General features: G+C 35.2%; 2 protein-coding genes across 11 annotated transcripts in view; one reads left to right on the top strand and one right to left on the bottom strand.

Annotated features, from left to right (window-relative positions):
• CCDC181 (coiled-coil domain containing 181) overlaps positions 1-14,469 on the bottom strand; it is a 65,878-nt gene that overhangs the window by 24,838 nt on the left and 26,571 nt on the right. For 3 of the 9 annotated variants that reach the window (XM_004027863.5, XM_055365551.2, XM_019026357.3), the window contains 2 exons: positions 5,177-5,316; positions 1,734-2,684 (listed from right to left, as the gene is read on the bottom strand). In XM_004027863.5, coding sequence (XP_004027912.3) covers positions 1,734-2,684; positions 5,177-5,293 — 1,068 coding nt within the window. In that variant the 5' untranslated portion in view covers positions 5,294-5,316. Of the gene's footprint in view, positions 1-1,733; positions 2,685-5,176; positions 5,317-6,065; positions 7,836-14,469 lie in introns of those variants that run through there. The other 6 variants (XM_019026355.3, XM_004027862.3, XM_019026371.3 and 3 more) reach the window with 4 other exon arrangements.
• The window catches only part of BLZF1 (basic leucine zipper nuclear factor 1), an 85,393-nt gene that overhangs the window by 51,739 nt on the left and 19,185 nt on the right, over positions 1-14,469 (top strand). The gene's annotated exons all lie outside the window — the stretch shown is intronic.

Raw genomic sequence — 14,469 nt, 5'->3', positions numbered from 1 at the left:
TATTATAGGAAATATAAATGAATTTATTAATAATTAAATTTTACATTATTTATACATTTCCATTTCACACAAAGGACTTTGGATGCCTTGCATGAATACAGTATGACAAACGATGATTATCTTTCCAAGGGGAACATTCAGGTATATTACACAGAAGCTATCAGCCAAAGCACTGATAACGGAGTTGCCAAAGAGAACACTGAAATGATGCACTTAGGTTAGAAAGACAGAGTATAGCAGCCCAACCCAGAAAATATGGGCATAAAAAAGCAAAGCCTTCCCCTGAAACCAACTAAAACATGTTAAAAGCCTTAGTACTTGAAGACCATGCCTTGAGCCAAGTTAGTTATAGGATACAATAAAAGTGTATTTCAGAACAAAGAGTGTGTGACATTCAGAAAAGAGAATCCAAATGAAAACAGAATTATCCATCCTTCACACCAGTTAAAGACTAACATCAGTTCATTAATAAAAAGGCAGTGACAACTATATAAAATCACCTGTATAACTTTTGTAAAAATATACACACATACCTACACATTTGTGTATAGCAAACATATAGATGTCATTCTCAAAAAATTATTTTGTATTGTCACCAAATTCCTATACTTTCAGGTGTTTTTATACCTGAATCAAGTAAACTTAGTTTGACTATTAGAGCTATTAGTGACCAAGTGAACGAAGCTCTATAAACTTGCACCCTTTTAGGTTCTTATCTGAGTGTGCTAGAGGTTACACGTTCTTACGAAGTCGTTTTTCACTTTTTTTTTTTTTTTTTGCTAATGCCAATTCCTGATTTAAATGCCAGATATTTCCCTGATAATTTCCCATATAAAGCAGATAACACACCATTTCTCAAGGGTGCCAGAGAACTGGAAATTTTTATTCCAGTTTGCTACTAACAAGTACAGATATACCTTGGTAAAGTTATTTAAACTTTCTAAGGTTTTCTTATCTGCAAAATGATCTGTAAGGTCACTTCTCATGTATTATCTGCTGAGCTTTGTATTTAGAATTAGACACTTTGTATGGCTCAGCTTAATACCATTAGGTATATTTTAATTCCAGTAAAACAAAGAATTGGAGCACTGACATAAGTAATTCTGAGAAAACTCACCAGTTTAAGTCCTGGAATTTTCAATTATAAGATACATAGAGTTTCACATAAGAACAAATACGAAAAACAAAAAAATTAATTTGGGATTCTATATGGCATTTTGGAGACATTTCATTAAGAATATTAGGCTATATTCTTAATCTGAAACTAAAATCCTAGAAATAAAAGAATTGTAAGCATAGAACATAATATGAAACACATGCAAATAAAAGAATTATAGTCCAAGTCTTCCTGTTGCCTCCTAAACCTCTACACTTTATGCCTTCATTTTTCCATCTGACATTTTATTTTTACCTATCATATCAAGATTACTTTCAGCAGTCACTTAACATCTCATGAGTCTCACCTTTAAAATGAAAGGATCAGATGAAGTCATCACTGAGATCTCCGCTAACACAGATCAGTCTACTATTCTTTGTGATCCTTACAAGGACCAAGTAATCACTGTGTTCATTCCATAAATGCACATTCTTAACACTTAATCAATCTAACAATAGATAAATAAAGCCATCAAAAAAAGCCTCCAATGGTTTGAACAACTGTTTTAATTCCCATTGCATTTATAAAACAGTAAAACATACTCTACTTTTAATATAATGCCCACTTAGGTTCTCACCTCTCTTTTCAGTTTTTCTCTCTTTTGTTCTAGTTGTTTTTGTAGTTCTTTCTGTCGTGGGGAAAGACAGTATGTTGAAGTCACTGGTGAGATATGTGCAGACTGTGTCCTGTGATTAGATTTCCCATTCCCTTTACTTCGATCTGAGTTGACAGCAGAGCTTGGACAAGTCTTGCGGTTGAGTGGTGGCTGAGGGATATAAGCCAGCGGCTCTCCTGTTGATGAGTGAGTGACAGCATGAATCTTTGCTGTAGAATCTTCTTTCTTGGTGCCACTGACAGAGGAGTTGGAAGATCTGGGTAACAACTGCTGGGGGTCATTTTCTGTACTATTTGCATTATTAATGGGAGGCAAAAACCCCTGACTGGCAATGTCTTGTAAATTCAGAAGTTCAAATTTTCCATCTCTCTCTACCAGTATTGTCCTATCCTTGTTTTCTTCACAGCTTCCATTAGTAAGTGACAGGAGCACATTTTCTTGTCCAAAATCATTGGAAATACATAATTGTGACAGTTTCCCAAACATATTCCTTTCGTTTTCAAAATAATTTTTAGAAGTAGTAGTGTCTTCTAGTGGAGGAACTTCCAAATCAACTAACTTGTCCTTGAACTTAAGTTTTCGCTCCCTTTTATCATTCACCGGTTCTTGATTCTGTAGAAGCTTGTTAGCTTGTACAATTTTCTCCATAATATATCTCCTTACTTCCTCGTCCTCTTCCTCCTCCAAGTCTTTCTGGCTTTCTAGTTTGGATTCCTGGAAAGAGTTTTCACTATCTGAATCTGATATGGGATCCAAAGGTTGAATACCTGGTACAGAAATGATGTCATTTCTTCTTGGTGAAACCTCATCCTGCAAAGATTTGTCAGGATCAGAATGTCGTTTGGTGTGCTCCATTCCTGTCTCATTCTCTTTTAAGTCTCGGTTAATATTCTCTTCCTTCTCACAAGCCATCTAAAAACAAGATATTTTTCAGTCAAAATTGAGATTCTTCATTTATAAGTAGACATACAAAATGGGATTGTTCCTGTTCATGTAATTTATTTTATGAATGGGAAAATTTAAGTGTTTATTGCTCATAATTTGCTCATAACATTCTAATTCATACTTATGAGTATCCAAGGGAAATAATGTGACAGCAATGCAGGAAAAATTCAATTTTATATTTGAATTTGATGTAGCTAAGTGCTACACTGATTTTTAAACATTTTTATGCTAATGTATCAAAAGGTAACTACAAATAACAATATTAATATTCCTTCCCCTATAAAATTTTCCTCTCTTTACATTTTCAGAAAAACAATTTTCAAAAATCTTTCCTCCTTGTAATATTTGCATTCTTCAATCAAACAGCTTTTTCCCCAGACCATTTCAAGGATGAATTATTTGGTCAAGTCCTAATCACTTGAGGGTCTTTTAATCTTTTCAGACTATTATTATCACTATAATCTGCAGGACCTATCTAAATTCCAGGTCAATTTTTACCTCTAGATCAGATTTCCCTTCTTCAACTATACTCAGAGATTTCAGAAATCCATGCTAACCACCATCAGATAACTTGGCCTTAAATTAAAAACAGTTAATTCCACATGAACCATAAACCAATATCAGTGCAGCACAAAACTCCACTTCTGCTGTATCTAACTAAAAGCTTATATATATATAAAATATAATAGATATAATATATAAATGTATATAAATATTTTATATATATATGTTTTTTTCTCTTTGTCAAAGTTCTCTCCCTCCTAAAGCAGTTCTATGGGAGCTACTACATGCTTCTCTCTTCAACCCCTTAAAATCACTTTCCTCCTTCATTTGCTCGTAGGTCATCCTGTGTGATAGTAAAGGTCATCTTGTCTGATAGTCAGATGTCTAATAAGCAAATAAACCTGGCCCATTTAAATGACTGCCAAATAACTATGATTTAACTAAGAGCTCTGTATCACAAGTGTTCATTTTAGCCTTATTTGTTTCTCTAGTTGATTCTTTTTTATTTTTCCAATATCAAGAGGATGGCAGATCTCTGGTTCATTCTTATAGTCTCTGTTTCTGAACTCTCCTTTAGCTTTTCTTTTCTTTTGAAAACCCACTTTTTACAAAAAAATCTTCCCCTGACCCTCTTATGTGTCTCTAGCTCAGTCATCCCCTTTTCTCAGAAGCCTCAAAAGAAGAGGTTATTATAATCATCCACTGGAATGTGTAAGATTCATAACAGCACTTTTATTTTATTCCTGCTATATATATCCCTAGCACCTAGAACAGCCTCTGATATGACAGGTGATCATTAATGCTTGTTGAATTAGAAAATAAAACAACAAATCATCCCTATTACTTCTCTAATTCCATCACACTGTGTTTTGGATCTCACACCCTTCCAATCTTGAGAAATTGGTTCAACCTTACCACTCTGGGTATCTGCCTCTACTCATTCTGCTTATTTCTCTGTTAGGATGCATAAAACTCCCATTTAAAAGCCATCTTAGAAAAATCTTCATTTTTGACTCTGTTTCCATCTTCAAACACTGTGTATTCCATTTGTCTTTTCCATTATATAAGAAAGCAAAATGGAACTAAGAAATCTGTAATATAAAACCTGCATTTCCTCATAGTCTTTTCCTTAACACCTTTAAAACTGGCTTCTGCTATAACTCTGATCATTATCCCTCCAAAGTCACCTATTTATATCCCAGTGTTATTCCTTTTTCTACTTACTGACACTAACTTATGTATATACATATATATACACACATACATATGCCTATATACATATATATGTTTTACAGAAATACATATACACATTATACACATGTAAAGACAGAGAGAAATAACCTACCTTGATGCAGGAACTGGTTAATTTTCCTGGAGTTCCTTTCTTCATCTCTTATAAATAGTATATGACCATGCTTAATGCATCCACTTTTCCTAGGAGTATTCCTGTGACTCAGACTTTGACCCTTTACTTTGTTCTCTATATGCATTGCCAAGAAGAGCTAATTCAGTCTTAAAGTTTTAAATATTAGCTAAAAGGTCATGTGTTTAGATGATTTGCTTTATTTTTCATTTATTTTAATAGCATAACCCCATGATTTTACCCAAGTTCACAGAAAGTAGGAATTAACTGTATTTCTTACTTTCGATGCAATAAATCATAATTTTACTATTTATTTATATTATTTAAATTATAATTTTATAATGGTCACTTTAGTTTATTAAATGCTAGCGTAATAAATGTTCTGTCACTAACCTGCCCTATGCCTTAGGATACAACATTTAAGCAATCTATGCCTCATTTTTCTTATCTTTAAGATGAGGATAATAGTAATTTGCCCAATGTAGATCAAAGAAATTTTGTGATGTTTAGATGAGATAATAATGTGAAAACCTTAAAGAATTGCAAAGCACTTTGTAATATAATTATTATGAATGCTGTTGGCAATATATACCTCTATTATGCTGGCATCACTTTTTTCATTTTCATTAATTAACCACTCCAGATCCTTTTCAAAGTCATCTTCGTATTCTTCACTTTTCTTTGAATCAGTATCTTTATTTTCATTCATTTTCTGTTTGTGAAGGAAATATGCTGTAAGATTTTAAAAGATAAGGTATATGTTATGCCCGCTCTAGAGGAGGAATGGAGTATGGAGATTAATGCTGTAGGTAAGCTAATTAACACAGAAAAACACAAAATGGAATGTTCAAAATGAACATGCACTTGAATACACCATAAAAGAGAGATCTGCAATGGCAAGACATTTCCATAGGTAAACATTCCTAAAAACTCTCCCACCTTCCCCCTGTTCCCCAAATAGTTATTGATGTTGGTTCCTTTTCCCTCTCAAGATAAAGTTAATTTTTGGTACACTTTAGGTATGCTGAATTAATAAATAATCCACAAGCTGTTTTAGCCATTAGCTTCGCTTTGTTCTCCCCAAACCTTTGGCCAGACTAAGTTATTACTGAATAATAACTGTTATTCAATGTAATTATTATTCAAAAATAACTGTTAATTGTTCAACTGGATAATTATTTTTTTCTAAACTATTCATTGGACTATAATTCTTTCCAGATATTTATTTATTTTAAACTAAAAACACAAAATAGATTTGCTAAAGGACTCAAAAGTGAGCCCTTCAATAATTTCTAAATCAGGTTGAGCACAAATTTTGAAGTGATCTGGAGAAACCAAATCAACACTTCAGAGTGAGTTTCACTTCCTAACTGCAAGACAAGCTAAATTGCTTAAGCTATTATATCTAACTACCTACCAATTAAAAGCAAGGGCACCATGAATGATACAGAATAAAACTCACTGTAATCCAAAATACTTACAGTAAAAATAGTACTTTTCACAGTCACAATGCCTTGGAATAATCAGTTTTCTTTTCAGAGCAGGGATCTTGAAATTTATTATTTTAAGATGTTTGAGTTACATAAATATTATAAGAATATTTCTTTGGAACTCTTCAGTGCTTTCCCTTATTTTATGATAAACATAGTTCTGAACTTATAAATAAATGGTTGCCTGAAGACTTTAGTAGATGTTTTATTGTTTACAGAGAATCCCACACACATGAAAACTAAAATTTAAAATGAAAACATAAAATCTGTATAATAAAAGCACAGTAATTAAAAATTTAACAGGTTAGGGGTCTTTAAGTCATACTATTATGCCATAATTCAAAGGAAAAAAAGCCATAGTTAAGGTAGCTCTGAAAAGTAAATTAAGTCGCGTCAAATCTGAAGTGCAATTCTTTTCTTGAAACTTCAAAACAAAAAAAAACCCTCATGGCTGGTTCTCAAGTAAACAAAGAACATAAATTACAAACTCTGGTTATCAAATCCCTTAAGCCTTTTTCAAATGCGTCACAGGATATTCAACCCCTTCAATTCTTTTAATCTTCATCTCCAGGGTACTGTCCATATGGTACAGAATCAACAAGCTAGAACAAAAATACATCTTATACAAACAAAATCACTTAACACTTCCTACTTTATGCTTGTGAGTTTCACACATTTAAATTTCAACATTTATCATCAGTAAAAATCTAGGTAAGTGGCTTAGACCAGCTCTACCCTCTTAATACAGAACTGTAGTAAGAGACGTAAATAAATTCCTTCCTCCCTGAGTGTCTGGTAAATCCCATGTGGATAGGTGAACTGCCGATGTTTCAGTAGGAGTCTTAAACCAAGTCCATATGTATACATAATTTTGATAACTTTCTTCCAGAATTCAGGATATTCAAAAAATAGTTCAAATAATTGAGTCCCATCTTACAGCGTTTTAAACATATGCTTGCTTAAAAATCTAAGAACTGAAAGCATGTCAAAGAGAATGCCTTTTAATATAAAGTAAGTACTTAAGCAAAAACTAATCCATACATCATGAAACCATCTGGCCCATTATTCCTGTGTATCCTGCCAAGACTGTGATCCTATAAGTAAGTTTTTAAAAAATCATAAACTGTCACAAAGTATGATGATAAATATTTTATGGACTTTAGGTGATAATTTTAATCTGTATTCAGGATCCCAAGGTACCACCAACGAAATGAATACCATTGCCTCCTCATGGAAGCTACAATTTCGGGAGTGACTTTTTCTCCCAGGGACAAAATTATTACTTTCCACGTTCAAGAACTTTGAGAGGGGAAAGAATATGACAAAAACTTAGTCTAAGCTACCCTCAGACGAGTATCCTTCATACACAGTGAAGCAAGGTGTTACCAGACTTCCCCACCAGTGCCAGACTCGGTGGACCTCGGACTCCAGAGGATAAGGCAGCACCAGAAAGCTTCTTCCCTCACTACCTACCTTCTCTCCCAGCTATACCAGACGTTTATACCTTTACCCTCTATCCCACCATTAACATCTCCGCATCGTCCTTCCCTTCTCTCCCTCTATATCCCTCCTGCCTGTGTAAAATGCGGCGGCTGGGATCACAGAGATGGCCGGGGGAGTTCTCCTCTCCTCCTCTTTCTAAGCTCTTCACACTGAGGCAAAGGAGACCCCGGCACCTGCCTCCGCGGCAGCCAGGACGACACTGCCATGGCAACAGCGTGCCTCTGCGTCCTCCATCCGGGCCTCTCTAACTAGGAGAGCGACAAAAACCCGCGCAGGCGCACGCGATATCCTCAGAACACCGACCCCTCCCGGCGCCCATCCCGGTGCTTCCGAAGGGCCAGTGAAGCTGAGGTTTCTAAGGGGACGACGGAGTCCACGCATCACTAACGTTATAGAGACTCGCAAAGTGCAGCTGTGTTGGTTGTGAAATTTCCCTCTTGTAGCTGTCTCTCGTCAGATTTAGAATTTCTTAGGACAACTTCTAAAACTATATTTCTATATGTTATGTGCTTCGCAGTTAACGTAAAAAAGTAGTTTTTAGTTTTCATTAGTAGATAAGTAAATTGCTAATTAGTTACCATATTTTTGACCCTCAGCTTCTTTTTTTCCTAATCGAAACCAAAACTTTACCCAAGAGAGTTGCCAAAGAAAATAGGATTTTTGCTCCAGCTTTGAGGCACGTCAAAATGATCAACCAGAATTTTCTCAAATTCTGCTTATCTTTATGTATAAAGGCAAAGCAAGATGAATTTAGATTGTGGTGAAAGTTGAGATGATTTTAACAACTATCCATTCCCAGCCAGAAATAAATAAGAACTGGGAGAAGTAAAAATATTTCCTCAGTACAATCCAGTGTGTTCGGATTATTTTTAAATTGTTTATTATTAGGATTTCTATCACTTGATGTGATGGAGAGCACCTTTTCTCCAAGAGAGGCAATGTAAAATAAAATTTTTAGATATTCTTCAAGTTATAGACTTAAGGTTTTTTAAAATGGAAGGTTAAAATGAATTGTAATATTGAATGCACTTCCTAGATGTGGTGTAGTTGTAACGATCAAATGTTGCTACTGCTTCAGCACTTGAAAAAAGACGCTCCCAAAAAAGGTTATTCACTGCTAAAGGTTGAAGGAATTTAGTGAAATCTCCTTTAATGGATGTAGAGTTGTAGAGTTACTTACCAAAGCTGGAAGTAGACCCTAGGTTTCAGAACTCCTAGGTTAATAGTTTTTTCCTCTGACCATCCCTCTAAATTTGTATTTTTCAAATAATGGGTGATAGCAGCTTTTTTTTAAAGTTTCAGATTTTGGGGGAACAGGTGGTGTTTGGTTACATGGATAAGTTCTTTAGCGATGATTTCTGAGATTTTAGTGCACCCATCACCTGAGCAGTGTACACTGTACCCAATATGTAGAGTTTTTTTGTTTGTTTGTTTGGTTGGTTGGTTTTTGAGACAGAGTCTCGCTCTGTCACCCAGGCTGGAGTGAAGTGGCACGATCTGGGCTCACTTCAACCTCCATCTCCCGGGTTAAAGCGATTCTTGTGCCTTAGCCCCCAGAGTAGCTGAAACTACAGGCACGCCACCGCACCTGGCTAAGTTTTTGTATTTTTAGTAGAGATGGGGTTTCACCATGTTGCCCAAGCTGGTCTCCAACAACTGGGCTCAGGCAGTCCGCCCACCTGGGCCTCCTGACCAATATGTAGTTTTTTATCCCTCATCCTGCTCCCACCCTTTCTCCCAAGTCCCCAAAGTCCACTGTATCATCTTTATGCCTTTGCATCCTCATAGCTTAGCTCCCACTTATAAGTGAGAACATATGATGTTTGGTTTTCCATTCCTGAGTTACTTCACTTAGAATAATGATGAAGTAACCTCCATTTCCATCCAGGTAGCTACAATACCACAATTTCATTCCTTCGTATGACTGAGTAGTATTCCATGGTATGTATATGTACCACATTTTCTTTATCCACTTGTTGGTTGATGGGCATTTGGTTTGGTTCTTTATTTTTGTAATTGCGAATTGTGCTGCGATAAACGTGTGCAAGTGTCTTTTTCACATAATGATTTCTTTTCCTGTGGGTAGATACACGGTAGTGGGATTGCTGCATCAAATGGTAGATCTACTTTTAGTTCTTTAAAGAATCTCCACACTGTTTTCCATAGTGATTGTACTAGTTTACATTCCCATCACCAGTATAAAGGTGTTCCCTGTTCACCACATCCATACCAACATCTGTTGCTTTTTTTATTTTTTGCTTATGACCATTCTTGCAGGAGTAACGTGGTATCGTATTGAGGTTTTTATTTGCATTTCCCTGATCATTAGTGATGTTGAGCATTTTTTCATCTCTTTATTGGCCATTTGAATATCTTATTTTGAGAATTGTCTATTCATGTCCTTAGCCCACTTTTTGATGAGATTATTCGTTTTTTCCTTGCTGATTTGTTTGAGTTCCTTGAAGATTGTGAATATTAGTCCTTAGTTAGATGCATAGTTTGTGAAGATTTTATCCCACTCTGTGGGTTGTCTATTTACTCTGCTGATTATTTCTTTTGCTATGCAGAAGCTTTTTAGTTTAATTAAGTCCCATCTACTTACCTTTGTTTTTGTTGCGTTTGCTTTTAGATTCTTGGTCATGAAGTCTTTGCCAAAGCCAATGTCTAGAAGGGTTTTTCCAATGCTATCTTCTAGAATTTTTATGGTTTCAGGTCTTAGATTTAAGTATTTGATCCATCTTGAGTTGATTTTTGTATAAGGTGAGAGATGAAGATCCAGTTTCATTTTTCTACATGTTGCTTGCCAATTATCCCAGCACCATTTGTTGAATAGGGTGTCCTTTCCTCACTTTATATTTGTGTGTGCTTTGTCAGAGATCAGTTAGCTTCATTTCTTGGTTCTCTATTCTGTTTCATTAGTCTATGTGCCTGTTTTTATGCCAGTACCATGATGTTTTAGTGACTATAGCCTTGTAGTATAGTTTGAAGTTGGGTAATGTAATGCCTACAGATTTGTTCTTCTTGCTTAGTTTTCCTTTGGCTCTGCAGGCTCCTTTTTGGTTTTATATGAATTTGAGTGTTGTTTTTTCTAGTTCTGTGAAGAATGATAGTGGTATTTTGATGGGAATTGCATTGAGTTTGTAGATTGCTTTTGGCAGTATAGTCATTTTCACAATAGTGATTCTACCCATCTATGAGCATGGGATTTGCTTCCATTTGTTTGTGTCATCTATGATTTCTTTCATCAGTGTTTTTTAGTTTTCCTTGTAGAGATCTTTCACCTCCTTGGTTAGGTATATTCCTAAGTATTTTATTTTTTGCAGCTATTGTAAATGGGGTTGAGTTCTTGATTTGATTCCCATGTTGGTTGATGTTGGTATATAGCAGTGCTACTGTTACAGGTGGAGGGTGTCCATGTTCTTGGCATTTTGAGCAAAGAATTGGAAAAAAAAAAACACAAGTAAAGCAAGGAAAGAATGAAGCAACAAAAGCAGAGATTTTTATTGAAAATGAAAGTACACTCCACAATGTGGCAATGGGCATGAGCAGTGGCTCAAGGGCTCCAGATACAGAATCTTCTTGGGTCCAAATACCCCCTAGAGGTTTCCCATTGGACACTTTACATTGGTTCACCCCATGTAAATGAAGTGGTGGCCCGCAATCACTCTGATTGGTTGTGGAAAGCAACCAATCAGAGGTTGAAGTGAAGTTACAAAGTTAACACTCCTGTGCAAACATTACACTCCTATGCTCTTTGCAACCAATCAGGGGTACTTTCAGTTTCCCATATGGAGAAAAGAGGATTTGCCAAGGAAGTAGCCTCTGGTCCTTTTGTTACTTAAACATGGCAAGTTAGGGTTTTCCTTTCAACTGCATTCTAGGAAGTCAGTGTGAAATGGCCTTAGGTTCACTGACTCCAGACCCTATTCTGCCTCACTACTGATTTGTGTACATTGATTTTATATCCTGAAACTTTACTGAATTAATTTATCAGTTCTAGAATCTTTTTGGATGGTTTTCTAGTATATGATTATGTCACTGGCAGACAGCAACAGTTTGATTTCCTCTTTACCAATGTGGATGCCATTTATTTCTTTCTCTTGCCTGGCTGGGATATAGCAGCATGACTGGTAGCCAAAAGTGGAAATGACTCAAATGTCCATCAAATGATGAATGGATAAATGTTATATATCTATACAATGGAATATTATTCTGCAATAAAAATAAATGAAGTACTGCTGGAGGATTCTAAAAAGATGGTGGAATAGGAAGCACCGGGAATCTATCTCCCCACCTGGAAAAACAATTGCACTGGCAAAACCTATCTCTTGTGACTATTTTGGAACTGTGGAGTCTATTAAAGGCTTGCAACTTTCAAGGGAAGGCTTGGACAGAAAACTGAATTTATTTTGGTGAATTTCAGCTCTTAGTTCAGTATCATCTACCCAACTCCAAATCCCAGCTCCCTAGCAGGCAGTCTGTATTACTTGCAGGAGCAGCTTGCACACAGTTCATGAGAGTCAGTGAGCAGTAAGGACCCTGTCCTCCTATTGATGAGGGTCTATGTTCTGATAATTGATTACTGCTTCTGATCAAGGAGATGCGAACACAGAGGTAGCCGCCATTGTTGTTGCACCTTCCCCCACCATTGTAAGCTTTTACTCCTCCAGCTGAAGCAACTTCCAGGGAATTTTCCTTGTTTTCTTCCTTTTGGAAGACAAACATTAAAGACTAAGACATTAAAAAGCAACTACATTTACAGAGAAAAGCATAAAATTAAATTGAACACCCAGAGAAAGGCATAAACTCAGAAAAATACCTGAGAAGACCTTAAATCGTAAAGATGCTCAAATAACTAAGGAAAGATGTGGAGAAAGTGAAGCAAATAATATATAAACAAAATGGAAATATCAATAAATTGAAAACTAAAAAAGAAATCAAAGAAATTCTAGAGCTGAAAAGTACAACTGAAATGAAAATCTTACTGTTGGGATTCAAAAGCATATTTGGGTAGGCAGAAGAAAGAATCAGTGAACTTAAAGATAAGACAATTGAAATTGTTGTATCTGAGAAACAAAAAAATTAAAAAGTTAAAAGTGAAGAGAGCCTAGGGGACCTGTAGAACACCACCAAATGGACCACAGTCTGCATTGTGGGAGTCCTTGAGAAAAGAGAAAGAAGTAGTGTGATAATTTGAAGAAATAATGGCTGAAAACTTCCCAAGTTTAATAAAGGATATGAATATGATCATCACAGAAGCTCAATGTACTCCAGGTAGGATGAATTCAAACAAACCTCCACTGAAGCATATTATCCATCAAACTGTCAAAAGACAGGAAAGAAGCAACTCATCACATGCAAGGGATTTGCAAAAATCCTCTACAAAATACCTGATTTCAGCAGCATATTACAAAGATATTGCACCATGGCCAAAAGTGATTTATTCCTAGAATGTAAAGATGGTTTAACATACAAAAATCGATGCAGTATGCTACATTAACAGAAGGAAAGAGAAAAACTGAATGATCATTTTAATCGATGCAGAAAAAGCATTAAATTCAGCACTCTTTCATGATAAAAAACAAACAGACTTGGAATAGAAGGATACTGCCTCAACTTAATAAAAGGCATATATGAAAAACCCGCATCAAACATCATGCTCAATTCTGAAAGACAGAAAGCTTTTCATCTAAGATCAGGTATAAGATGAGGATGCTGGCTTTCACTACTGCTATTAAACATAGTACTGGAAGTACAAGCCAGAGCAATTAGGCAAGAAAAAGAAATATAAGGCAGCCAGATTAGAAAGGAAGAAGTGAAATTATCTCTGTTTGCAAATGACAGGTCTTATACATAGAAAACCCGAAAGATATCATTTTTAAAACTATTAGAATTAATACATTCAGCAAAAATTGCAAGAGACAAAGTCAGCACATAAAGTCAGTTGTATTTCTATACACTAATGATGAACAATCTAAAAGGAAATTAAGAAAACAATTCAATTTATAATATTATCAAAAAGAATAAAATACTTAAGAATTAACTAAATAGATGAAAGATGCATACAATGCAAACCATAAAACAGACAAATGGAAAGCTATCCCATGTTAATGGATTGGAGGACAATATTATTAAGATGTCAGTATTACCCAAAGTAGATATGCAGATTCAATGTAATACCTATCAAAATCTCAGAAAAGCAGAAATAAAGAAATCCATCCTAAAATTTGTATGTAATTTCAAGGAACCTCAAAAGCCAAAATAGTCTTGAAGAAGAACAAAGTTGGAGCACTAATACTTCCTGATTTCAAAACTTACTATAAAGCTAAAATAATTTAAACTATGTGGTACTGCATAAAGACAGCTTTATAAACCAATGGAATCAAATTTAGAGGTCATAAACTCTCACATATATGGTCAAGTGATTTTTCACAAGGGTTTTATGAAACTCTGAGGGGAAAGGATATCATCTTTCAATAAATGGTTCCGGGAAAACTGGATATCCACATGCAAATGAATGAGGTTGGACCCTTACCTCACACCATATTCAAAAATAAAATGGATCAAAGATGTAAATGTAAGAACTAAAACTATGAACTCTTATAAGGAAACAGAGCAATAGCTTTGCCACATTGGATTTGACAATAATTTCTTAGATATGACAGCAAAAGCACATGCAAAAGTAAACAAATTGGACTGCACAAATATTAAGTACTATTGCATTTTAAATACTTTTGCTCACTAGACATTATCAGCAGAATGAAAAGGCAACCTATGAAATGGGAGAAAATATTCACAAATGATGTATCTAATGTTCATAGGTATCCAAGGTATTAATATCCATAACAAATAGAGACTTTCTAAACTCAACAACAATTATAAAAACAAACAA

This window comes from Gorilla gorilla, chromosome 1 (genome assembly GCF_029281585.2).
Source record: "Gorilla gorilla gorilla isolate KB3781 chromosome 1, NHGRI_mGorGor1-v2.1_pri, whole genome shotgun sequence".
NCBI lineage: Eukaryota > Metazoa > Chordata > Mammalia > Primates > Hominidae > Gorilla > Gorilla gorilla.
The sequence above is the reverse complement of the archived record's forward strand: the minus strand, read 5'-3'. Positions and strand labels throughout refer to the sequence as shown.